Below are 27,549 nucleotides of genomic sequence, written 5' to 3'. Positions count from 1 at the left end.
ACACACAGTTTTTCCTAGTTTTTTTTTTTTTTGCTAGGGGCTTTACGTCGCACCGACACAGATAGGTCTTATGGCGATGATGGTATAGTGAAGGCCTAGGAGTTGGAAGGAAGCGGCCGTGGCCTTAATTAAGGTACAGCCCCAGCATTTGCCTGGTGTGAAAATGGGAAACCACGGAAAACCATCTTCAGGGCTGCCGATAGTGGGATTCGAACCTACTATCTCCCGGATGCAAGCTCACAGCCGCACGCCTCTACGCGCACGGCCAACTCGCCCGGTGCCTAGGTATTTTGTTGCTGTTTCTACTACAGCATCCCTCTATGCCACCCATTTTCTTTATCGTAAACCTCTTACTGTTTATTGTTTGGAACTTTTCACTGATTATATCTTTGTAGCCTACTTAAGTCTAATTTCCTTGTCCTGGAGATTCTCTACCCTTACTCATCTGTGAAGAGATTTCACTTTCTCTATCCTAGTCCTAGAGATACTACTACAGATCAGATAGTGGTCTCTATAATCAAAAAATCCCCAGAATATCCAAACATTCCTAACAGATTTTCTGAATTCAAAGTTGGTTATGATATAATGTATTATAGATCTGGTGCTCCTGCACTCCCTTGTGTAGTAGTGAATAGCCTTACACTTGAAGAATGAATTCGTACCTGCTAATCCCAGATTAGCACAGAGGTCCAGTAAACGCTTCCCATTCCTATCAACTCCCATTTCTTCCCCACTTCTACCTATCACCTTCTCATTTCCTTCAGTTCTATTTCCACCTCTCGCCTTGAAATCGCCTATTAACACTATCCTATTCTTGCTGTTGACCCTAACTATGATGTCACTCAGTGCTTCAAAAATTTGTCAACTTCATCCTCATCTGCATCCTAACATGGTTAATAGACCGAAGCAATTCTCGTCGTAATTCCTCCAAGTGCTAAATCTACCCACATCATTTGCTTCTGTCTAATTGCTTGTCTGCATCAGTCCTTGTTTGGAGCCATTTCTGATATGCCTTCTTTTTATGTTTACAACCTGCCCTTACTTCATCATTCCACCAAGATGTTCACCTTTCCCCATCTCCACACACAGTTGTTCTTAGGCATTCTGTTCCCGTTTCTACTACAGCTTCCCTGTATGTCATCCAGTCTCTTTATCCTGAATCCCTTACTGTCTATTGTTTGGAACTTTTCACTGATTATATTCATGTAGCCTACTTCTGTCTAATTTCCTTGTCCTGATCCTGCATGCGGTAAGATTTCTAATGAAAAGTTCTACCACACACTCTGCCCTTCCATTGCATAGCTTACATACACAACTTTCGCTGGGATTGTAGTATGATTTGGTCGCACATATTTTATGATGAAAACCTTGAATGGCATGTCTAGTCGTGACCTATTGTAGTTCCTGATTTTCTTTCATCCAGTTCCTCTCCATCATTGCGCTTGTAGCGTAAAAGTCTAGGTCTATCTCTTTACTCTTAGCCTCTCTTTTCTCCAGATGTTTTGTATATTGTTCTGTTACTGGTAGTAACAGTTTGTTCCTCAGGTCCTCTGTGTAAAATATGACTCCTTGGCTAGTATATAAACCATTCTTATTGGTACTGATTTTCCCACTCTCAGTGCATTTTTGATAAAGCGGGCTTTGACCCTTCCTGAATGAATGAAAAGCTACAACCTGTTTTCCTGTCATTGACCAATCAGGGATGGAATGAATGAAGCCCCTATCTTGTGGCGAGGATAGGAATTGTGCCGGCTACCGAGGCCTGTCGCACTCCTCTTGGCCAATGATTAATGACTGACAGATGAAATGAAATGATATTGGAGAGTGTTGCTGGAATGAAAGATGATAGGGAAAACTGGAGTACCCGGAGAAAAACCTGTCCTGCCTCCGCTTTGTCCAGCACAACTTTCACATGGAGTGACCGGGATTTGAACCTCCGAACCCAGCGGTGAGTAGCCGACGTGCTGTCACCTGAGCCATGGAGGCTCTTTGACCCTTCCTATTTTTACAAAATCTCTGAGGTTTAGATGATCCCAGATCAGTTCTAATCCATAAGTTAGTTTAGGAGATATAGTGGTGTTAAAAAGTCTTGTTGCTGTACCCAGGGACAGAGCTGATGATATTATAGTGAGAAGATTTCGTTTTCGCTTCTCAAAAAGAAAAATAGACAGAGCAGCATTCGATCAAGATATTATTATGGAACACTGAAGGACTGAAATATGCTCTTCCTTACATCCCACAAATGATCATGAAAGAAACTGATATATTAATAGCAACAGAATCATTCATACTAGAAGACTTTGACTTACCAGGATACTACGGCATTCACACATATGCAACACCAATGGCAGGAGGACCAGAAGAAGGAGTTTCATGCTTCTTGAAAGCAATGGCAGGCAAACTGAAAACAACATACAAAGAGAAAAATGCGGTAATAGTAACTATGCCATTGTTAATACTAATCTGCCCTTCTCTTTTTAATACCTGTTAAGAACACTTTATAATCTCCTATTTCTTGCTTGTTATCACTCCTTACTCAAATATCATTAACTCCTAACCCATCCAGATTACATCCTCTTTGCTGACACAGCCAGTCCTACTTTCTTTCCTCCGTATGCCTGATTAATATTAATATCTCCCCATTGAATTCCATTTCATTTGCCAAGTTATTTCCAAGGAGTCCCTTGCCTATCAAAGAAAGTGGGAGTCCATTACTGCCAAAGGTCCGAGGCTTGCTTAAGATATTCTGAGCTTGGTCACTTCTGTGAAGTAAGATGCTACTTACACATAGTCCCAGTGAGAATCTCTCCTCTAATGGATTATGGACCATTGGTGGATTGTTCTAGCTGTTTGAGCATAAGGAGGGCCATGCCTTATGATATTTCTAAGATACTCACTCCTTTTCCATAGTAACTTGTATCCCGACTCTCAGGATCACTTACTAGGCCACTCAGCTGTTGCCCATGGTTAATGAATGAGGACATGGCTATAGTATCCCATACAACAAACCACATTATTATTATTATTATTATTATTATTATTATTATTATTGCTATTTGCTTTATGTCACACCAACACAGATAGGTCTTATGGCGAGGATGGGATACAAAAGGCCTAGGAATGGGAAGGAAGCGGCCGTGGCCTTAATTAAGGTACAGCCCCAGCATTTGCCTGGTGTGAAAATGGGAAACCATGGAAAACCATCTTCAGGGCTGCCGACAGTGGGGTTCGAACCCACTATCTCCCGGATGCAAGCTCACAGCCACACACACCTAACCGCATGGCCAACTCACCCGGTATATTTTTGTTTACGGCCGCTAGAGACCACGTTAGGGAACAGTTATATGTTTCTGGAAGCCTTCTTCACAGCCCAAAACTTTAGCATCCTTTCTCTGGCAGCCTATCTTCTTTCTTCCGTCCACCCACGGTTAAGATTTGGTTCGTCATAGAATCCCTGGAATTTGTTGACCACTGACCTAAACTTTGTTTGGTTTGAGATGTCTTCTGAATTTAGTCCCACCTGTTTGAGATCTTTTCTCATCTCCCTGAACCATTTGTCCGACACTTTATGTCTGCTGTCTAGTATTGTGAAAATCCTTTTCGTTAGTCTCTTCTCATCCATTCTAAATAAATGCCCATAGAATTTAAGTCTCCATTTTCTCACGGACTCAGTTAGCCTTTCTTTGTCATGGTAAAGTTCTCCCCTTCCTCACAACCTATACTGTCCGTCCACAATCTTTGGACCCATTATTTTGCAAACGATCTTTCTTTCGAATTTCTCAGCTTCTCTCAGTCCTGCTTTCCCTGTCATTTGGAGGCATTCACTAGCGTACAGACATTCTGTTTTAATCACTGTATTGTAGTGCCTCAGTTTAGCTCGACTGGAGATGGTTTTCTTCTTGTATACAGGATATGTCCTACGAAAAGCAGCAGCCATCTTCTCCCATCTGGTGTTGTTTGCTTCTCTTTCATTCATTTTCAATTGCACTATTTCACCCAGGTACTTAAAGCTGTCAACACTTTCTATTTTACCGTGACCTGTCTTCAGGTACTGAGGGGATATTTTGAAGTTTGTTATATATTTAGTTTTTCTTTAAAAAGAAAACTGTATTCCTGATTTTTCTGCTTGTAGTTTTAGTACATTCAGCTGTTCTATAGCTGTGTCAGTATTCCTAGATAGCAGCGCGAGGTCATCAGCAGAGGCAAGGCAATTAATCATGACACCACATTTTGATCCTCAAATGTATACTTTGTTAAGCAGTCCTATTCTGTCTGGTTTTTTTCCCATTCCCGGATAATCTTCTCCAACACACAGTTGAAAAGAATTGGTGACAGTCCATCACCCTGTCTGACTCCTGTTTTAATTTTGAACTGCTTGGAGATCTCTCCCATGAATTTAACTGAATGTGTCCCAGTTAAAGTCTGCTTAATAATTGCCAGTGTTTTGGTGTCAGTTCCAAATTCCACCAATATATCAAATAGCACTCACCTGTCAACTGAATCATATGCCTTCTTGAAATCTACAAAAACCTCTACCAGATCCTTTGAGAGATGATTTTCTAGTACACATTTCAGATTCCAGATTTCAAAGCATGATCTCCCTTCCTAAATCCCGCTTGATACTTGCCTACTTGGTGATCCACTTGTTCCACAAGTCTCTTCTGTAGTGCTTTAGACAGTGTCTTATACATTACAGGTGTGATTATGTAGAGGATAAATGACAACTTTTTCCAGTCTTCAGAGATAACCTCCATTTCTCAGATCTTTTCCATTTCTTGCCTTAAAATTGTGATTGCAATTTCTCCACCACTTTTCAGCATCTCCGCTGTGGCAGAGTCTTCCACAACAGCTTTGTTGTTCTTTAAGTCTGTAATTATTTTACAGTTGTTTTTTGTCAGGGTTATTGAGTTTTCATTACATTGCCTTGGATCCTCTTTTGCCATTTATTTTTAGGTTTTTCACAGTTCAATATTCACAGCCAATTTTCCACCTTCCCTTTGAAATCCAATGGTAGATGGTTGATATCTATTTATGTGCTCTTTAAAGGTCCTGTAAAAGGTTCTAGTATTGTTCTTAAATTCAGTGTCAATACTTCAGATTTCTTCAGATATTTGATTCCTTTAGGCTTGCCAGAGGGTCTTTGCTGTCTGTTTGCATACCCTATCAATTGCTACATTACAGTCTGTGGTCACTGTTGATGTCTGCGAGTTTGTCGCAATGTGCCACATCCTTATCTATATTTGCCATATTCTTTTGAATATCCTTGCAAGTCTCAATTTTCTACTCCTGCATATGTCTTTGAAAGTCGTTTCTGTTTTCTTGAAGTTTTTCGTGGTTTACTTTTATTGACACATTTGTAGAGAGTCTCTTCTCGTTTAACAGTAATGGCTTGAATTTTATGCAGGTCAAGAAATGATCAGAGTCAAGATTGGCTCCTTTGCATACTACCATATTCATAATTTCTTTAGTGTTTCTCCTCAAAATTGCAACATGGTCCAGTTGATATTCACCTAGGTCTTTCCATGGAGCGCACCACATTTTCTTTCTCCTTGGCAATCTCTTGAAGTACGTGGACATTAATTTAAGATCAAAAGTCTCACAAAAGTTAATAAGACTCTTCCCATTCGTATTTGTTCTGGTGTGAGCTGGATAACCATTGACTATTTTTCGGAACTGACGTTTTTTCCCAACCTGCGCGTTGAAATCATGCATCAGAATTTTGACATAATTGCTTGGCATCTTTAGCAATTCATTCTCCAATTGATCCCAGAATATTTTCACCTTATCAGGATTTTTCTGTTGTCTTCATATATGGGGGTGTGTGCATTGAATAATGTGTATTCCTTGTTTGAACATTTCAGTGTTAGAGTGGAGAGTCTATCAGAAGGAAAAGAGAAGTCCGTTACAGAGTCAATAACTTGTTTGTTTACACAAAATGCTGTGCCAGGTTGCTGCAGATTTCTTCCAATTTTCCGCCCAGGTTTACCCTTAAAGATTCTGTAATTTCTGAATCAAACGTATTAATATCAGTGAAACATGTCTCTTTCACTGCTAGTATTAGGATATTCTGATTTCCATTTCATCCAAAGTCCATTTTAATTTTCCTGTCTGAAGTAGACTCTGTGTGTTAATAGTTCCAAAATAGTGCTGTTTCTTTGTCCGTAGATTTTCTTTTAGGTTAGTTGTGTTTGTCGTTAGTACATCATCAGTATGGCTACCAGATGGCTCTGACTCCATCTTGCATGTTGGTACAAGCTCGCCAGAATCCGAAGGCTTGTTTGCGCCGCCTGATGCGACGGTGGATTTCCATTGCTGGGTACCACCTGGGGTAGTTTTCCTTGAAAATGTTTCCATCATGCATAGTGTTACCTCATGGTAATGCTTGGTGGGACAGATACTCTGTCCATAGTTAGCCGTAGAGGAGCAGTTCTTCCGCCCTCTCAGCTATTGGGAAATATCCTCTTCCACCTTCGAGACCGTTAACTGCCCAGAGGTATAATAACAACAATAAATTATGCAAACTCTGTGTCCTAGGTAACGCCCTGAAGAACATGCATACTGCCTGTCTTCTTCATGGTTTCCGTGACAGTCATGTCAAATCGATCAATATGACTGACACTTGGAGCAAAGATTATAAACGTGATATTGACTGCCTTTCTTCAGAGTGTTATCTATGGATGAAGTTTAGGCTCAAATGAAATGAAAGGGATTGGTTTCACATTCTTAAGAGCCTTCTTCCTAGCCCATATCTCCTTCATTTTCTGACTTTGTAGTTGTTTAGCTGCTTCTGATCTCTTTGGTCTCTGCCCTTTTATATGTTTAATCTGTGGGACTTTCTCTAACATTTTCTGCAAAGTTTGTCTGTCCTGGATATGGGATTCAGAGATGTTGAACATTTGAAGATCTTGTTTAACTTACTTGTACCACAGTGATGTTGTTTTCTTGCAGGAGCTGGCTCTGTGGATGACGTTGGCCAATCTTGACTCGTTCATTCTCTCAAAATGTCCATAGAATTTCAGGTATCTCTTGATGATGGTATCCATTAGAGATTCTTGCTTTAGTTATAGATCATCGTTGGGCCTGAGGTAACTATCTCCATTTAAGATCCTTGGACCTAAGATCTTTCCCAAGAAGATGATGATGATGATGATGATGATGATTATTATTATTATTATTATTATTATTATTATTATTATTATTATTATTATTATTATTATTATTATTATTATTATTATTATTATTATTATTATTATTATTATTATTATTATTATTATTATTATTATTATTATTATTCATTATGCCCAACTAAGGAGCACAATTGAACTTATTTAGCTGATGTCGTTGACTTTTTCTTCCCCCAAAATCTCCTCATATCGCTGTGCTTCTGACCATGTTTTGTTGATGGTAGTGCATAGTTGTTGTTTAAAGTGGTGATTGTTGACTAATTTTCTGAACTTAGATTGTCTAACACAGTGTCATCTGAGATGCCTGTTTCCTGACATTTTTGAACTTCGAGCAGCCAGTTGTTTTTTTTACTTTCATTGATAGGGCTAGGTTCAGAATTCTTTTGGTCAATCTCTGATTACTCATTCTGAGAATATGTCCATAAAATTTCAAACATCTTTTCCTAAGTGTGTCTGAGATTTTCTCTGAGTGTTGGTACAGGTCATGAGATTTCCTTATCATCCAAATTCCCCTTGTAGAGACTGGTCCAAAAATTTTCCTTAAGATTTTTCTTTCTTGCTTTTATCTTTAATCAATGATCTACCCTCAGTGATCAGTGTTTCAGATGCACATAGTACTTCAGGCTTGATTACAGTGTTATAATGTCTTAATTTTGCATTTCGGGATATAGATTTTTTAATTATATCTGCTTGTAGTGAGTCTGTATGCTCTTTGTAATTTAGAGACCCTTTCTTTGTTTGCTTCACAATTGAGTCATGAAGGATGGATGACTTCTCCCAGGTATTTGAATTTAGACACTTAGGATATTTTGCCATATTGGGTTTTCATTGGTTGTCCATCTAGGTACCAAAGCAACCCTTCCATGTTGTGAGTTTTCTGATATGAGATCTGAGATGGAGATACAAGATGGAGTTCTATTCTGGATGCAATTTCATGGAGTTTTTCAATGGATGCAATCACTTCCTGTCTGTTATTGGATAACTCTGTTAAGTCTTCAGTGAAGGCCAAACACTCTAAATTAATTTTCTTTTCACGGTAATCCGCCAAGGGTTATTCCTTTAACTTCTTTTTCCCAAGACCTAATCACTTTTTCCAAAACAAGATTAAACAATAAATTGGACTCCTGTTTTAACATGAAATGGTTCAGACAATTCCCCTAAGAATTTAACTTTGGAAGTGGTGCCTGTTAGTGTTTGCATGATTAATTCTCTTGTTTTGCTGCCTACTTTGAATTCTTCCAATACATTGAAAAGTGTCGGTCTATCTATAGAATCATATGCCTTTCTGAAGTCCACAAAATTAATCACTGTTTGCCTGCTTTTACAAATTTATAGCATGGTCTTGAGGTTAAGAATCTGTTCTGCACACGACCTGTGTTTCCTGAACCCTGCCTGATATTCTCCAATCAAATGATCTGTTGTTTACATTTCAAGTCTCTTGAGTAGAAGTTTTGAAAGAATTTTGTAGGTGACTGCTAGAAGGGAAATACCTCTGTACTTATTTATGCCAGTTTTATCCCTTCTTATTTAATGGATGAATTATTGCACACTTCCAGTCTTCAGGAATTGTTTCACAGGTCCAGATATCTGTAAGAATTTTGTGACTTTTCTGAGCGAGATTTCTGCCACCTAGTTTCCACATTTCAGTAATTATACCATCTTCCCGTGGAGCTTTGTTGTTTTTTAATTCATGTGTTATTTGTTCATCTTCTTCTACTCTTGGACACTCTGAATCTGGATTTGGTTGTGATGCTTCAAAAGTGAGTTGGTCAGTAGGAGGTTCGCAATTTAGAAGGTCTTTGAAATGATCAACCAAAAGTTTACAGTTTTCTTCATTATTTGTTTCTAAAGTCCCATCCGGTCGTTTAAAACATAGAGTGGGTGCTCTACATTTCATCAGTTCTTCCTTAAAGGTTCTGTAAAAGTTCCTAGTATCGTTATTCTTGAACTCTTGCTCGATTTCTGCCAGTCTGATCTGACCATAGTGACGTTTTTGAAATCTTATAATCTTTGATGTCTCCTTCTGTATTTTGGGTAATGAAGGCATGCCACTTCTCTGTGGTTTTCCATGAATTCCAGTCTTGCCATGCATTCATGCAAAGTTCTAATGCCTTATCACAGGTATCAATCCACCACTGATGTTTAAGTTTCCTCAGTGGCATGTTAGTGTACTTGGCTGATTTTACAAGTTCGTCTTTAAGTTCTGACCAATTACTAGCATTTTGCTCGGAGATATTGGCCAGGAAAGAGCTTGAGTTTTGCTTCAGAATCTCTGGGTCGATTTGTGCGTTTCGCAGTGATCTACATTTGGGTCTGTTAGGTTGAAACTTCACTTTGATTAGAGATACTGTAGGTAGTGATCAGAGTTGATGATACCCTTCTTGACTTTTACATTCATGATCTCCTTCCAGTTTCTCTTTGTAATAGCTACATGGTCTATCTGAAATTCTCCTAAATGAATATTTGGGGACCTCCAGCTTGTTTCCTTCTACGGGTGTGCTAGAAAATGGTTTCAGATCAAAGGTCTCACAGAAGTTGATTAATCTTTCTCCATTTTTATTGGTTCTTTTATGGGCAGGGTAAAGTCTTACAGTGGCTTTGTACCTCCTTTCTTTGCCTATTTGTGCATTGACACCTCCCATCAAAATTTTGACATGAATTTTAGGAATTTGGGCTTCCGTTTCATCTAGAAGTTCTCAGAATTCTTCCACCTTTTCTGGGTCTTTTTGGTTGTAATTATTTTTAGGTGCATGAGCATTGATTAATGAATAGGCTTTGTTTCATGATTTGATTGCTAGCACTCTGAAATTTTTTCAGAGGGAGACGTGAAACTCATAACTGAATTTATGATATTCTTTCTTACTGGAAACCCGGTGCCAAATTGCAGTGGTGTGTTAACCCTCCAAGTGGCAAGCGCCTGATATCAGGCGTTTTATGCGTTTGCCCAGTGGCAACGCCTGATATCAGGCGTTTTGACATGCTCTTTATTTTATTTCGATAATCTTATTATTATTCATCGAAATGTGCTAATTACGAATCAATTGAAGGAGAAATGTTCGGCCATAATCATGAAATAGTTTGTATAATAACATCTTACACTAATCTAGTGTAAATCGTTGCCAAAGTAGCGTCATAATTCCGCTGTCTTGTGCTTGCTGCTACATACTCAGCGGCCGGCCACACGAATGTCTCAGCTGAGTCAGCTATATTTAGTCGCCAGTTTTCCTTCTGATATCAATCTGAAGTGTTCATATGCACTCATCTCAGCAATACTGAATCATTTCCTCATAGGGACTGTCTCAGATTGTTTTAGGTACAAAACTTGAACCTAGGCAAATTGTTTACTTTAGGCAAGGTGACGTTCTACTGGTTGCTTATAAAGAGACGAAAACAAGGAAACCAGTTTATTGTCTCACAACGGGATGTTACACTGAGGGAAATGAGGGGTTGAAACCACTACTGATTCCTAAGTACAATAACTTCATGGGAGGTGTAGATAATAAAGGTAAGTGCATTTTCTATGCCACTTGTTCCAGACCCACTAGAAGGTACTGGAAGCAGTTTTTTTCAAATCTTCTAGATATGACATTATTTGACACATATGTCCTGTACATAAAGAACACTGATAAGCCTTTAGCAAGATGAGACTTCATGATCACTATAGTTGGGGGATTGCTAAATGAACAGTTCCCAATTCCAGTTGTGAGGCCAACAGGTCATGCAGGAGGCCCCTCTCGTGCTCTCGAAATATTGCCACAGAATAACAATCGCCTATGTGCTGTGTGCTTGAAAGTAAACAAGAAGAAGGTGTCCAGGATGTAATGGTGGTATTCACCAGGGGTGTTATAAACTAGTGCACTTCTGGAGGCCTCACAATCATGGAGTAAAAAGAAAGACCCACCCAAGTGACTCTGAGTGAAATGTACAAGTGGTAGCATACAATTGTTGTATACATTGTTGTATAATTTTTCCAGCTAAGAACAGTATTATAAACTATATACTGGTACGCACCTATTTACCATGAACTGGTGCTTCTTTTGTATATGCCATCTTTTAATTTACCTAAATATAAACATTTCATAAATAGCAAAACTTTTGCAAAAATAAATAATATAAACAAATTCAACATATTTTTGGTCTTACACTTTGTGAATGATAAATAACAGCTTTAGTATCGTCATCATCTTATTCCTTGTACTTTTGATGATAAAAGGGTGTGCTGTTTATGTATGTATAACAAGTCAACGATTTTTAACACAATTTATACTAAGAGTCTGCAACACTGGTAAAATATCGCAGCCATTAAAGGATAAATGACTGCCACTTTGAGGGTTAAGAACTGGAATTGCTGGTTTACCTGTGTATATTCTGAAGTTGCCTGATTTTAAGTTATTTTCATTTGTATGCCTGGTTTCTTGCAGAGCTGAAATTAGGATATTGAGTCTGTCCAACATGTCTGTTAATCGCTTCAATTTGCCAGTTTTGAGAAGTGTATTGATGTTGATGGTGCCAAAAAAATGATTGCGTTTGGGATGAAGAAATTTGGGAAGCCATGGTACATTCCTGCATGATGTTCTCGGTCCCCCAGAATCTGATGACTGAGAAAACCTAGTGCAATCACTAGGGCTGGGGGTAGTTCTTTGTCAGCTGATATTTCCATCATGCTAAAAGGTTGAAAGTAATGGGAGACCGCCAAGGTCATGAGCCTTAAAGGTTGCCTCAAGATGGTTTCTGGCTGTTCTATGGCTTCTGCTTGTCAGCCATCTCTAATACATGTTTGATCCGCAAGAATTATTTTATTTAGCTCAAGTCCGCCGGCAAGGACTCCCCTATCCGCCACCTGGGATGCGCCACATGGAAGTATCACCTCTCCTCCTGCTATGACAGCATACTAGGTTTGTGGATTATTTATTTATTTATTTATTTATTTATTTATTTATTTATTTATTTATTTAATGGTCTGCATTATTATTGAAAATGCACACATGCCGTGCAATAAGAAATCATTACATTACATTTACATTACTTTTCTTTGCTATAAGCTACGATGGATTTCTGTCTATTCCTGCATTTTATAATATGGTATCTATCACAGAGTTCCAGGCATAACTCACATACACATGCGTCATTTGGTTCGTGATATAATTTAATGTGATTAACTCCCCAGTGAAAAATACTGATGTTCATAAAAGAATTTTTAAAATATGCATATTTTTAGTTTTCTAAATAAGTGTATGTTCCATGACAAATATTTCATGGTAGAATTCCACATGAAACATTAGCATATTGCACGTCTTAATGCTTGTCACTCCATTGGGTCAAAGTGGTAAGATGCATCAGGACTTGAGCCTGGTATTGCTGTTGTAATGGACCACTCACTTTAAACTTTTTTTGCCTTTCTTCCTCAGAATTCATCACAATGTGCATTGTAGAGCTCCTTCAATACAGATGAGAAGAGTTCTATGTGGAAGCAAAATGATTGTACTCAAACCCCTCACATTCTAAAAACTATTATTGTTTGTAATGTACAGAGTTTTCTTATTCTTGTCTTTTATAATTGTATTATATTCTTTAGTATTAGTTATACATGTACAGTTGAGTCATTAAATATGGACTTGATACTTACTCAGTTCTAATCAATTATACAAAGGCTTTTTTGATTTCCTATCAGCCCATGATTTTTTCATTCTGAGAAATGCTGCTTTCCTTTGTTCTGTTGAAAATACCCTCCCATTAGACCTTTTATTGATCTTGGTATGTAGCCTGGTGTGTGTGTCTTGAAATATCTTAATTTTTTCTGTTTTGTTTTTGAGATCGTCTATTGTTATTTGTAGTTCTTTAATTCTTCTTTTCCTACTGCTTTTTTCCACACCTGTGGGGTCGCGGGTGCGAACTGTGTCGCACATGTGCATTTGAGCCTGTTTTACGACCGGACGCCCTTCCTGATGCCAATCCCATATGGAGGGATGTACTCACTATTGTGTTGACCTTGTACCATTCCCCTATTATAAATTCTAATGCACAATTAAATAGTAATGGAGATAAACAGTCTCCTTGTCTTAAACCTGTTTTAATCAAAAACGTTTCAGATCCGCCTCTGTGGTGTAGTGGTTAGTGTGATTAGCTGTCACCCCCGGAGGCCCGGGTTCGATTCCCGGCTCTGTCACAAAATTTGAAAAGTGGTACGAGGGCTGGAACGGGGTTCACTCAGCCTCGGGAAGTCAACTGAGTAGAGGTGGGTTTGATTCCCACCTCAGCCATCCTGGAAGTGGTTTTCCATGGTTTCCCACTTCTCCTCCAGGCAAATGCCGGGGTGGTACCTAACTTAAGGCCACGGCCGCTTCCTTCCCTCTTCCTTGTCTATCCCTTCCACTCCTCCCATTCCCCCACAAGGCCCCTGTTCAGCATAGCCGGTGAGGCCGCCTGGGCGAGGTACTGGTCATCCTCGCCAGTTGTATCCCTCGACCCAGAGTCTGAAGCTCGAAGACAGTGACCTTGAGGCGGTAGAGGTGGGATCCCTCGCTGAGTCCGAGGGAAAAACCAACCCTGGAAGGTAAATACCTACACCACAGAGGCGGAACATTATTATTATTATTATTATTATTATTATTATTATTATTATTATTATTATTATTATTATTATTATTATTATTTCTTTCTTTCTTAATCTGTTTATTGTCCAGGGTTGGCTTTTCCCTCAGACTTAGCGAGGGATCCCACCTCTACCGCCTTAAGGGCAGTGTCCTGGAGCTTCAGACTCTGGGTCGAGGGATACAACTGGCGAGGATGGGTGGCCTCACCTGCTATACTGAAGAGGGGCCTTTGTGGGGGATGGGAAGAGTGGAAGGGATAGACAAGGAAGAGGGAAGGAAGCGGCCGTGGCCTTAAGTTAGGTACCATCCCGGCATTTGCCTGGAAGAGAAGTGGGAAACCACGGAAAACCACTTCCAGGATGGCTGAGGTGGGAATCAAACCCACCTCTACTCAGTTGACCTCCCGAGGTGAGTGGACCCCGTTCCAGCCCTCATACCACTTTTCAAAAATTTCGTGACAGAGCCGGGAATCGAACCCGGGCCTCCGGGGGTGGCAGCTAATCACACTAACCACTACACCACAGAGGCGGAACATTATTATTATTATTATTATTATTATTATTATTATTATTATTATTATTATTATTATTATTATTATTATTATTATTATTATTATTTGGATATCAGGCACGTGGATCCACAAGTTTCCAGTTCAGCATATAACACAACATTCGAGAGACTGCCTTAAATGCACTTAAATGCAGATCAGTGGTGACTGAATTAATTGAATATTCTGTATGTTGAACAGCGATGAGGAGATATTAATATTAATCGGGCTTACAGAAGACTTACACAAATAATTTCAGCCCCACTCTTGTGGAATATACCTAAAGCAATTTTGTGTTAGTGCAATATACAGTTTACATGTACAATCTTTCTTAAGCCGGTCTCAGCGAGGGATCCCACCTCTACCGCCTCAAGAGCAGTGTCCTCGAACATGAGACTTTGGGTCGTGGGGATAAAACTGGGGAGGAGGACCAGTAACTCGCCCAGTACCTAGTATGCTGAACAGAGACCTTATAGAGGGGATGGGAAGATCAGAAAGGGGCGGGAAGGAAGTGGTGGTGGCCTTAAGTACCATTCCAGCCAGCATTTACCTGGAGGAGAAGTGTGAAACCACGGAAAGCCACTTCTAAGATGGTTGAGGTGGGAATTGAACACCCCTCCCTACTCTGTTGACCTCTAACACTTTTCAAATTTCATCGCAGAGTCGGGGCCTCTGGGGGTGGCAGCTAATCAGACACTTTCTAATTTTCTTTATCATCTTGTACGAACAGTACTTACTTTCGTTATAGCTACATTGTTTGCACGAGACATTGTGAGCAGGTAGTGGTAGAGTACAGCAGTACAAGACATAGCCGTTTCTGTCCCAGTAGTATGTTTTGGACTACTTTCTTTCTTAATCTGTTTACCCTCCAGGGTTGGTTTTTTCCTCGGACTCAGAGAGGGATCCCACCTCTACTGCCTCAAGGACAGGGTCCTGGAGCGTAAGACGTTGGGTCGAGGGATACAACTGGGGAGGATGACGAGTACCTCACTCAGGTGACCTCACCTACTATGCTGAACAGGGGCCTGGGTGGGAGATAGGAAGATTCGAAGCAATAGACAAGTAGGAGGAAAGGAAGTGGTCGTGGCCTTAAGTTAGGTACCATCCCGGCATTTGCCTGGAGGAGATGTGGGAAACCACGGAAAACCACTTCCAGGATGGCTAAGGTGGGAATCAAACCCACCTCTACTCAGCTGACCTCCCGAGGCTGAGTGGACCCCGTTCCAGCCCTCTTACCACTTTCCAAATTTCATGGCAGAGCCGCGAATCGAACCCGGACCTCCGGGGGTGGCAGCTAATCACGCTAACATTTGGAGTACTTACAAATATACCGAGCTCGATAGCTGCAGTCGCTTAAGTGCGGCCAGTATCCAGTATTCGGGAGATAGTAGGTTCGAACCCCACTGTCGGCAGCCCTGAAAATTGTTTTCCGTGGTTTCCCATTTTCACACCAGGCAAATGCTGGGGCTGTACCTTAATTAAGGCCACGGCCGCTACCTTCCCACTCCTAGCCCTTCCCTGTTCCATCGTCGCCATAAGACCCATCTGTGTCGGTGCGACGTAAAGCAACTAGCAAACTTACAAATATTAATAGCAGTTTTAGATCTCTTCATGGACCCTACTGACAACAACAACAGCGTAAGATTACGTATTTAAAATGCATAACAATAACATAAATTTCGCTTGAATGATGTCACATAAATATATATATATATATATATATATATATATTACGCAAATCTTTTCTTGATACCTAAACTCCCTAGTGCTTGAACAGAAGTTGGTATCAAGAAAAGGTTTCTGTCTATATATACTATTTAGCGCTCGCTGACGTGTGGTCCCATGGTGTAATGGTTAGCACTCTGGACTCTGAATCCAGCGATCCGAGTTCAAATCTCGGTGGGACCTGATTCATTTTTAATGATGGATTCATTTTTTCGGTTAATATTAAAGTGTTAACAAACCCCAGGAACAATAAATTATTTACGATGTTAGAAAATTTGTATTGTAACAAAATAGTGTAGAGTACTTAGCATATACGTAATGGGTTGGTAGCGATACCAAGCGGCGACGGATTCAACTATGGAGCCAGCAGTACGTTGTGTTGCTCGTGCTCTCTCTCTCCTGCTTCCCTGCTTGTCAGTCTTGCTTTCGCATCGAGCGGGAGGCTTGTGTTTTGAGCCATTAGGTGTCGACTCTGTAAGCGCCGATTCTCCGAAGGTTCAATTTTACGTCGATGACGTGCATGAGCCTTACTCATAAACACCGTGTTGCTTCCGTCAGTACATATTGTTGTTGACTATTAAAATATATACCTTATTTGATCGTATGCGATTATTCCTATTAGCAGTTGAGTTCTAACCAAGTAGTTTAGAGGCGATATATTTTTAGAATTTACTAACAGAATTGTGTACCGTACTAAGTCGTACACTGTTTTGTAGTGTATTTTACTAAGCCATTGGATTCTGACGAGTTTGTTTAGCACGTGTGAATAATTTTGCCATATATTTAACTCCGCACTATGTCGCAAAAGGTACCGGTAGTTGCATCGTCCACGCTGAAGGTATTCGGCAGTGAAATGGGCAATATACAGTTGCGAACTCATGACCAGGAGAGTCGAGTACTGGTGATCTACACCGGTGGAACTATCGGCATGACCAAGAATGGACACAATGGTATGTTTCTCTTGTATTCTCTTTTCTTTTTTTTTAATTATCGTAATCTCCTCTATATTAGTCTTTTGTAGAATAGGCCTATGTTTAAACAAGTTTTCCTCTGACATGGTCTACAATTCTATTGTTTCGCCATAAGACCTATCTGTGTCGGTGCGACGTAAAGCCCCTAGGAAAAAAAAAATTCTATAGTTACCGGTACGGTACTTAATTTTCTAACACGATTGTGATTATGACGGTAGTAATTCGTGATTGACGATTTGGGCTGGATTTTTCATCATCATCATCATCATCATCATCATCATCTCTTTACTCTCCAGGTTCGGTTTTTCCCTCGGACTTAGCGAGGGATCCCACCTCTACCGCCTCAAGGGCAGTGTCCTGGAGCTTCAGACTCTTGGTCGGGGGATACAACTGGGGAGTATGACCAGTACCTCGCCCAGGCGGCCTCACCTGCTATGCTGAACAGGGGCCTTGTGGAGGGATGGGAAGATTGGAAGGGATAGGCAAGGAAGAGAGAAGGAAGCGGCCGTGGCCTTAAGTTAGGTACCATCCCGGCATTCGCCTGGATGAGAAGTGGGAAACCACGGAAAACCACTTCCAGGATGGCTGAGGTGGGAATCGAACCCACCTCTACTCAGTTGACCTCCCGAGGCTGAGTGGACCCCGTTCCAGCCCTCGTACCACTTTTCAAATTTCGTGGCAGAGCCGGGAATCGAACCCGGGCCTCCGGGGGTGGCAGCTAATCACGCTAATGGGCTGGATTTTTACTGTTCGAAATATGAAAAAAATACCGGCGCATTGGTCCCCGTTGAATGGCCTTCGAATCTGGAAAGGTCAGGTGGGGTATTTCGTTTGCAATAAAGCAAACTGTATGTAGTCCGTCCTTCGGTCATATGACGGCGATATATATGAATTTATAGTGTGATTTACTAAAACAATAATCACCACCACCACTTAGCAGAGTGATGCTGAAGGTGAATGGCATTGGTACGTGTTACCGTATTTCCTTGGTTCGGGGGGGGGGGGGGGAGAGTTAAATCTCATTTTGCCTCAGTCTCTGGCAGGGTGGGTGTTTTCCCCTCGCACCTTGCGACAGGGTGGAGAGAATACGCGCAATCTGCTTGTCAACTACTAAATAGCTCATTCCCTTTTGGGAATTCTGTAAAACAGAGGCTGGGGTAAAGAACTTTGTATCAACATTTCTAATTATTCCTTAGAACGCTTTTTATAATGTTTAAAAAATTGCGAATATCTAAGCCAAACCAAGTACAGCTGTCTCGACGAGCCGGGTTTCCTTGCCGGCGAAATTTAAGGTCGCTTGGGTGACACATGCACTTGAAGCTTCCTCGAGGCGAAGCTGTGGCCCCTCCCCTGAGAACAATTTACGGCGACAGGTCAGCCAGCTTACTGTAGGTAAGGGGTGTTAGTTTAAATTCTTGACACTCGAAGTCTTCATCGCCACACACTAGAGACTGCAAGAAAAATATCTACATCTTAACAGTATAGCCACTTGCACATCATCTTGCTAATAAAAATAGAGCCAGTATATGAAATCAATTGTAATATCTAGAACAGGGGTTTCCAAATGGCGGCCCGCGGGCCGCGTGTGGCCCGCGAAGCCATATAATGCGCCCGGCGAGAGCATTTTAATAAATAATGTGAATATTTTATAGGTCGTTCAAAAATGTATTAATTTTTATGTCCGTTATAGACCCAAGTCCGAACTAATTCATTCTTTACTATTATTTCCCCTTTTTAAATATTCATTTGATCTGAATAGATTATTTTTCATTTAAAAAATTTAAAATCCAAATTTCAGATAATAATGGTTGGTTTTTACGTCCCACCAGCTACTTTTGATGGTTCTCGGAGACGCCGAGGTGCCGGAATTTTGTCGCGCAGGTCTTCTTTTACGTGCCAGTAAAACTACCGATACGAGACTAACGTATTTGAACACCTCCGCAACGATATTAATCGAACCTGCCAACCTGGCTTCAGAAGGCCAGCGCCTCAACCATCTGAGCCACTCATCCCGGCTCCAAATTTCGCTCTTTTATGCATAGGCCCTATATAAAATAATGTTTTACCGAAGTACCGGTAATTCAAATCAAACCTTTATTTCAATTGAATTATGAATATTGTTTCCTAATGGTACTTCTGTAGGACTACTATACGCAGAATTTTACGAAAATTGGCCTATTACTCAAGTGCGGCCCGCGAACATGACTAAGGTTTCCAATATGGCTCTCGAGCCTTACAAATTGGAAACCCCTGATCTAGAAGGAAATGTTTGTCTTGGGTTTCGGCATGTATACAGTTTTTTCGAGCAATTCATTGATGGCACGTGTAGAGTAGGCCTATGCGTTCCGATAGCTGCAGAAAAAAATATTTAGGTTGCCCAGCATGAACAGTGTTAAACGCGAATGGTTGTCTGTGATGGTGGTATATAGAGAATTTTTGTAGGGTTCCTCTTGGATTATAGGTAAAGGTTTCGCGAGTTCTGTGGCATTCTTCATTAATATAACGTGTGTTATACGTCGTGACAAATATTTTCCTTCGTTTGTCGTTGATGCACGTACACTCAGTATGCGAGTGAAACTATAAAACTTCAACAACGGTATAATACCAGTTAAATTTTGCTGATTAGTTTAGATTAGACTTTTTAAGTAAAAAGACAAATAGTCCCAGTGTATTTTTGTGAAAACTACGACTGTACTATCACGAAGCGTCACCGGATGAAACTGTAAGTACATTATTTAAAATCTGCTATAGATTAAGTTATAACGGTGTCGACACTGCCGTAAATATCAGTTTGGAAGTATTGTACGCGCACTTTTTAGTGATAGAATTTTGTACTGGGTTGAGGAGTAAGGAGGAAGCACTGCCGGTTCCGGTAATACTGCCAACTGAATAGAAATGAAATCTGAATTGAATCAATATGATCGATCGATATGAATTTTCTAAACCTTTATCACCGACCTTTATTATCTTACGCCAACAACTGTGTCACACACACACACACACACACACACACACACACACACACAGTATATAATATTATATAACATTTCTCCATGCGAAACTTGTTCCTAGCATGAATTCTGTAGTTTTGCTTTGCTGTGTAAACAAGACCAGTACGAGTACGTAAAGTGTACACCAGAAGGCGCACAGCGATCATAAGCGATTCTTAGTTTGTGCTTCAAAGGTTGCCAATACGAATCTCGAAGATAACCGAACTCGACCGATTCAGCACTAGTGTGTCCATCTATCACTAAAAAGTGCGCGTACAATATGTGCGAGCGGGTTTCATCGCGCATTCCTATCTACGAAATAGCTGCCTCTGTGGATCAGTTGGTAGAGTGTCGGCCTCCGGATCCCAAGATAGCGGGATCAACCCCGGCAGAGGTAGTCGGATTTTTTAAGGGCGGAAAAAAGTCCATTAGACACTCCATGTCGTACGATGTTGGCATGTAAAAGATCTCTGGTGACACATTTGATGTTTACCCGACAAAATTCATTAAATCTCAGCCATAGACGCCCAAAAGAGTTTCCGTTTACTCGGTCTGCCATCTAGTGGGCCTTGAGTAAAACGGAACGTCGAAATTGACGAGCAAACAGCCAGATGGCGTCAAATTGAAATGTCTGCACACGGTAGCTGAGGCCATACGATTATTATTATTATTATTATTATTATTATTATTATTATTATTATTATTATTATTATTATTATTTTTTGCTAGGGGCTTTACGTCGCACCGACACAGATAGGTCTTATGGCGACGATGGGATAGGAAAGGCCTAGGAGTTGGAAGGAAGCGGCCGTGGCCTTAAGTAAGGTACAGCCCCAGCATTTGCCTGGTGTGAAAATGGGAAACCACGGAAAACCATCTTCAGGGCTGCCGATAGTGGGATTCGAACCTACTATCTCCCGGATGCAATTTTTATTATTATTATTATTATTATTATTATTATTATTATTATTATTATTATCATTATCTACGAAATGTCACTGTAAAATTTGTCACAAATGGAACATAATTGCTTTTACACAGTTGAAGTCTAAAATCTGCGGTAAATTAAGAAATATTTTATTTTTGGTGAATATTATGTATACCTACTTTACAAGTACTTTTGGTGCTACGCTCACAGTAACACACGTATGTCTTTTGTCTTACACTTTCAACAATTTCGTGTGTGATGTCTGTGTTCACTGAAGTTCTTTGCTTTCGTTTTATTGCTTCAGGCTTCGATCATATATCCAATGCTCTAAGGCTTGTTTCACACCTACCCGGCTGCCGGGTAACCAGTAGCCGGCTCCGGCAAGAACGGGAATCCTTTTTCACATATACCCGGCAAGAACACAAGTACACATCGCGCGTTGGAATGGATCGCAATAAATTACTAGCGTTTATGGTCTTGTATAGGCGTTTGAAGAAAAGGAGAAAAATAGACTGCTATGGATGAATCCAGTCAATATGAGAAGAGACGAACTTGGGGCATTCTTTTTACTTTTTGAAGACTTAAGAAATGACAGCGACAAATTTTTCAACTATTTTAGGATGAGTGTGCAAACTTTCTGTGTCAATTTCCGGCATAACAACAAATACGTAATACACTAGAGCGTAAAAACAAGGAAACGTAACACTCGAGAAGACTGTAGACACTGCCGTGGTGGCTAGATGTGTAAACTTCCACTGACTCACAGCCACCACTACCCTCCCAATCAGTTTTTGTTCACCCGGCAGCCGGCCAGTACAGTGGGGTCTGCCGGCTTCCTACTACAATAGCACGGCAGCCGGGTGCCGTTTATAAAGCAACGACCTTTACCGGACAAGTGTGAAACGTCTCGTACACTTCTTGCCCTGACAACCGTGTACCCGACACGGTCACCCGGCAGCCGGGTAGGTGTGAAACAAGCCTAAGGCTTCAGGTGTCTATGACATGATTTCCTGAAGTGTATCGCGATATGCAAGATTTAATAGGCGACAAAAAGCTATGGCCAATGTACATAAGAAGAATTCTGTGGACAAGTGATTTATTGGTCCAGGGATCATGCTATTTTCGTTCGAAAAAAAAAAATATTGGTCCAGGGATCATGCTATTTTTCTTATCGTGAATGCTATTGACCTCCATTTTGCTGTTTGAACTGGCCGCTCTAGTCATACGAACAAAGATAATGAGAGTCCACAGACATAGCACACCCATTTCTCGATGCTAGCCCTGGACCTGAAGAAATTAACAAAAGACGGCACCAGCAGCGAAATACGGCATAAAGGAGTCTTGTATACAGGCCTTAAGTATGTATTCATATTTCTCTAACAACGACGGTATTTCTTAATTTACCGCAGATTTTTCACTTCATTTAAGTAAAAATTATTATGTTCCATTTGTGACAAATTTTACAGTGACATTTCGTAGATAGGAATGCGCGATGCAACCGTGCGAGCGTGTGGTTGAAAATATTCTTGCAAGAAGATCTTTCTCAGGTAGACCTTTCCACGAAAAATGCAGCCTTATAAAATGGTAATATTGACTTTAGAGAGTGTAGTGGGGCTACGATTATTTATATTTAGAAACAACTTTTTTTGCAGCTGGGGTAATGAATATGTTTACCGCACACCACTGCTTTATTCTCCCTTTAGAGAGTGTTAACCTACTACCAAGCAAGTTGGCTGCGTGGTATTCATCGTGTAACTGTAGACTTGCATTTAGGAGATTGTGAATACGAACAGAACCATCGGCAGCCCTGAAGATGGGTTCCGATGGTTTCCCAGTTTCAAATGAGGCCATTTAGTGCACCACCACTACCTCCCTGTCCTAGCCCTTTCCCTCTTTCTTGTTTATCCCTTCCAATCTTACCATCCCCCTACGAGGCCCCTGTTCAGCGTAGCATAGCATAAAATAGAATAGAGGTACTGGTCCTCCTTCCCACCCAAAGCGGGATCCCTCACTGAGTCCGAGGGAAAAACCAACTCTGGAGGGTAAACAGATTAAGATAATATATATAAAATAATAATAATAATAATAGTTTTGTCTGTGCATTGCTCAGAATTTGAGAAGAATGGTATTTCTGTATCGATCATGTCCACAGTAACAAGAAAATGCAGTTTTTATTTTTCCGTAATTTCTGTCTGTCTGTCTGTCTGTCTGTCTGTCTGTCTGTACACGCATCACGAGAAAACGGCTGAGAGAATTTAATAAAAATCGGTATGTAAAGTTGGGAGGTGAGCCGCTACAATCTAGGTTATAAATCATTTTATTCACGCTGAGTGAAATGATAGTTTAAGGGAAGGCCGAAAATTATTTCTCAAGTATTTATATTATTAGTGGTGCTATCGATAAATACTACATAACTAAAGTTCCGATCATTTACGTCTTATGCCTTTTTCACCGTACCGGCTATGATAACACAGATATTCATGAATTTGGATTTTTGTTGCTAAGTCCATATCAACGCCGAGCCCCGAGGAAATGGGTAAACAGAATTTAATGAGAATCGGTATATAGAGTCGGGGAATAAGAAACTACAGTTTAAGCTATAAACAATGTTATTCTCCCTGGGTGAAATGGTAGTTCAGGGGAAGGCACCTAAAATTTAATTTTTAAATACCTATGTTATTGGTCCTATGGAAAAGTACTACATAAGAAAAGTTATTGAGAATACAATTTCCGATCATTTATGTTTTGTTCAGTTTTACCGTACCGACTATGATACGAGTGGTATTTCAGAACCGGAAGACAATTAATAATGTGAAGGCCTACAATATCGAAAGCGCCTAACATTGATCAACAATAACATCACACTGACCGTTCTTTGTTGTAATGTTCTTTGTCTCTTATGCTGACATTCATCTCCGATAGATGGGATTACTGCTGCGTACCGAGTATAACAGCCTAACTGAATATTGGCGGGAAATAGCTGAGGAGTTAGATAACTTTCTTATTTAGCATGCCATTCCCCTAGTTCATACATTTTCTGATACTGCTGGTACGTAACACACTGGTTCATCATAGTATTCCAGCTATTCGATACCTACCTACTCTATCGCGCTGTTTTGAATGAGCAGTGTGCGCACTTAAGCCAGAGGCTCAGTTAGTAGTAGTAGTAGTAGTAGTAGTAGTAGTAGTAGTACCTGGTCTAGAATTACAATTTAGGCCTATTCCAAATTATAGTACCACAATTCACTAAATAACTCAAAATTCAACCCTGAAAAGAGCCGTTTCTTAAGAAAGGCTTCTTCCTCTTCACTTTCATCAAATCTACATTCATTTTATTCCAAATTAGCAACAAAGATGTGGTTTCTTCTCTGGCTGGAGGAAAAATTGCCTCCACGTCAGATAGTTCTTTCCCCCGCCAGTGTCGTGAATTGAGATTTTCCGACTCATCGGGTACTCCCAGGAAACAGATTAGTAAACGGGCATAGTTTTGCCCTGGGACTATCCACTATTCGAACCCCCCCCCCCCCAACACACACCGAAAAACGGACGAAGATTGTTCACGGATGTCTGCGTCTTGGTCATTCTAGCTCTGTACCTTTGGACTGTTAGTTCGGCAGCGTAGTACTGTTCGTTAAAAGTGAGAAAATGTGTAGTTTTTCATTTGATCGAGTTTTTCATACGAAAGCATTGCTTTTAATCGCGCCATTCCTACTTACGTCATTGTAATGACCCATGTTAATTTCATTTGGGAAAACCACTAAGAGAGTTCTGAGAATCTATAAAGGCAGGCGGAGAGTGAGTGTCTGCCATTATAATGAAAACTCTCCAACCTGATTGTGACTGACGGTAGGCAAGCTGGCCTACCATTACAATGAAAATTCCCTAACCCAGTCTTCATATGAAAAAATACGTTGGTGACTTCCCCGTTGTGTTTCTAAGGCAACGTTAAGAGCTATGCAACTTAATACAATCTTGCTCACAACGTTTACCACTACCTAACCTAGAATTCTGTATACAATTTAGAATTCCGTAGCGAAGCACGGGTACATCAGCTAGTAATAATAATAATAATAATAATAATAATAATAATAATAATAATAATAATAATAATAGAGTTGAGTGGCTCAGTCAGAAGCGATTCCTGTTTGGCGATTCGACACCGCTCAGTTCGGTGGTATGAAAGGTGCTCAAATGCACCATCCTCGCGTCAATAGATCCCTCTGCTTCCTCCAAGTCTGGCGGTCTGTCGCTGTAAAGGTAGTCGAAAGATTTCCCTAGCAGGGACTGCGACTATTTCAGCCATCTCCTTGGATGTCTTCCTAGGGGTCTCTTGCCATTAACCTTGCCCTCAGTCACAAGCTTTTCCATCTGGCGTTGAGTCCGAAGTACCGGAAGTAAGTCTGATTGATATGCTCGGGAAGTCTAGTCTGGATGTCTAGATCTTCCAGCAAGGATGTATGGTACGGTGTTCAGTCCAAGAAATGCGGAGAATGCGTCGGGTTAACCCACATCTTAAAGCTGCCTCTGTGGATTAGTGGTAGTGTGTGAACCTCCGTATCACAAAATAGCGAGCGGGTTCAAACCCGGCAGATGTGGTCGGATTTTTGAAGGGCGGGAAAAAGTCCATGCGACACTCCATGTCGTACAATGTCGGCATGTAAAAATTTTCATACATTTGGTGTTTACCCGACAACATTAAAATTAATTAAAACGCAGCCATAGACACTCAAGAGATATTCAGATTACTCTGTCATCTAGTAGGTCTAGAGTAAAAAGGATCATCGAAACTGACGAGCAGACAGCCAGATGGCGTCGAATAAAAATGCGTGCACACGGTAGCTGAGGCTATACGATTATCATTATCACCGGAATGTGAAAGAACTCCTTCGAGACAAAATTTCGGCACCTCGGTGTAAAAGTAGTTAGTGAGACGTATAATCACCGACATTAAATTAATAAAACTACCTCAGTGATGCAGCGACGCGTGAAATCCGTAGTAATTAAATATACTTCAAACAAAAATGGCCTTAATCTGTATCTTCGTACAGTACAAGGGTCGCGTGTTTGTACATTTATTATTTCAGCAAAATATTTGACAGTTATTCGTTTCATAACTAACACTGATCATCGGAAGTGGTTTAGTGTCTCTCTAAATGTTAGTGTTTCCAAAAGTGGGGAACGGCTGGACATATTTCAACCAAACTCCGTATTTGGAATCTGTCTATTCGGGTTTGTGTTATCAGACGTACCGTAAATAATTTCAAGATCATCGCATGTAGTAGGGGGAGGGTGTATTCTTAAATACCTCCGTTATATTAGGTCTGTAGAAAAAATGTTTGTAACATCGATCATTTATCCTATATATAATACGAGGGCAGGTCAGAAAATAAGTTGCACTTCCCAGTTATGGCCAATTATTACAACACCTATACAACAGCAACACGACTATAACGACATACACAGTAACGTCACTTTTCCACATAGTTTCCAAGAGACTCCAAACATTTCTGCGAACGCACAACTAACTTGTCGATGCCGGATGCAAAGAAATTTCCTCCAGCGTTCTGCAACCACTCGGAGACAGCGGCCTTCACCTCCTCAGCGGTCTGGAAACGTCGACCACCGAGCTCCGTTTTGAACTTACCGAACAGATGAAAATCACATGGCTCTAGGTCGGGACTTTAGGGTGGATGTTGCCAGACCTCCCACTTGAAACGCTGCAGCAGTTCTCTCGTTTGGCGGGCCTTGTGAGGTGTTGCGTTATCGTGCCACAAACACCGGCGCTCAATTTCCCCCGGCGCTTCTCTTTAATCACTTTACGCAATCGGTGCAACGTTTGACAATACGACGCCGCGTTGATCGTCGTTCCTTTCGGCATGAATTCCACGTACAACAAGCCCTCCGTGTCAAAGAACACTGTCGCCAGAACCTTACAGGCTGAAGGTTGAACCTTGGCCTTCTTTCGTTGTGGTGATGAGGGGTGCACCCATTCCATTGATGTTCGCTTCGTTTCGGGGGTGGAGTGGTGGACCCACGTTTCGTCGCCTGTGACGATTCGCCCCCAGAAACCCGTTGCCGTCTGCGGCATAGCGTTGCAAAAATGCCAGGGAGGATTGGGAAAGTTGTCCCTTGTGCTCATCGGTGAGAAGACGTGGGACCCATCTTTGACACAGCTTACGATATCCGAGGTCCTCGTGAACAATGGCGAACACACTGCCATACGCCATGTTCAGCTGCGTCGCGATTTCTCTCAGTTTAATGCGCCGGTTCTGTCTAATGATCGCATTCACACTGTTGACCTTTGCACGGGCCCTGGACGTTGCGGACCTGCCTTCGCGATGGTTGTCCGTGATATCCGTGCGTCCGGCTTTGAATTGCTGACACCACTTTACGATAGCTTGCCGGGTAATGGCATACACAGCACTAATTTCCCGATGAATGTCCGTGCAATTCTTCTTTTTGGCCCATAGGAATCGGATTGTCGCACGCACCTCATATTTGGAGTAAACGTCCAGTAGACGCGCAATTGCATTTGGCCGCTATTCACACAATACTAGACGACACACCACAGCGACCTGCCTAACAGACGTATGGGCAGTGTTTGTCCCTTT

General features: G+C 41.0%; 1 protein-coding gene, 1 long non-coding RNA gene and 1 other non-coding gene across 3 annotated transcripts in view; 2 read left to right on the top strand and 1 right to left on the bottom strand.

The window, feature by feature from the left end:
• The window catches only part of LOC136858223 (uncharacterized), a 43,029-nt gene that overhangs the window by 11,916 nt on the left and 3,564 nt on the right, over window positions 1-27,549 (bottom strand). The window contains exon 2 of the long non-coding RNA XR_010858617.2: window positions 2,310-2,401. This is a non-coding gene — a long non-coding RNA (uncharacterized lncRNA). The remainder of the gene's footprint in view (window positions 1-2,309; window positions 2,402-27,549) is intronic.
• TRNAQ-CUG (transfer RNA glutamine (anticodon CUG)) lies at window positions 16,161-16,232 on the top strand. Its single transcript has one exon. It is a non-coding gene; the product is annotated as a tRNA-Gln (tRNA).
• Window positions 16,504-27,549, top strand: part of LOC136858222 (L-asparaginase 1) — a 257,068-nt gene continuing 246,022 nt past the window's right edge. Inside the window, exon 1 of the mRNA XM_067137609.2 lies at window positions 16,504-16,999. Coding sequence (XP_066993710.2) covers window positions 16,846-16,999 — 154 coding nt within the window. The 5' untranslated portion in view covers window positions 16,504-16,845. The remainder of the gene's footprint in view (window positions 17,000-27,549) is intronic.

Source organism: Anabrus simplex, chromosome 1 (assembly GCF_040414725.1).
Source record: "Anabrus simplex isolate iqAnaSimp1 chromosome 1, ASM4041472v1, whole genome shotgun sequence".
Taxonomy (NCBI): Eukaryota; Metazoa; Arthropoda; class Insecta; order Orthoptera; family Tettigoniidae; genus Anabrus; species Anabrus simplex.
Note: the sequence above shows the minus strand (reverse complement) of the source record. Positions and strands in the feature narration are given on the sequence as shown.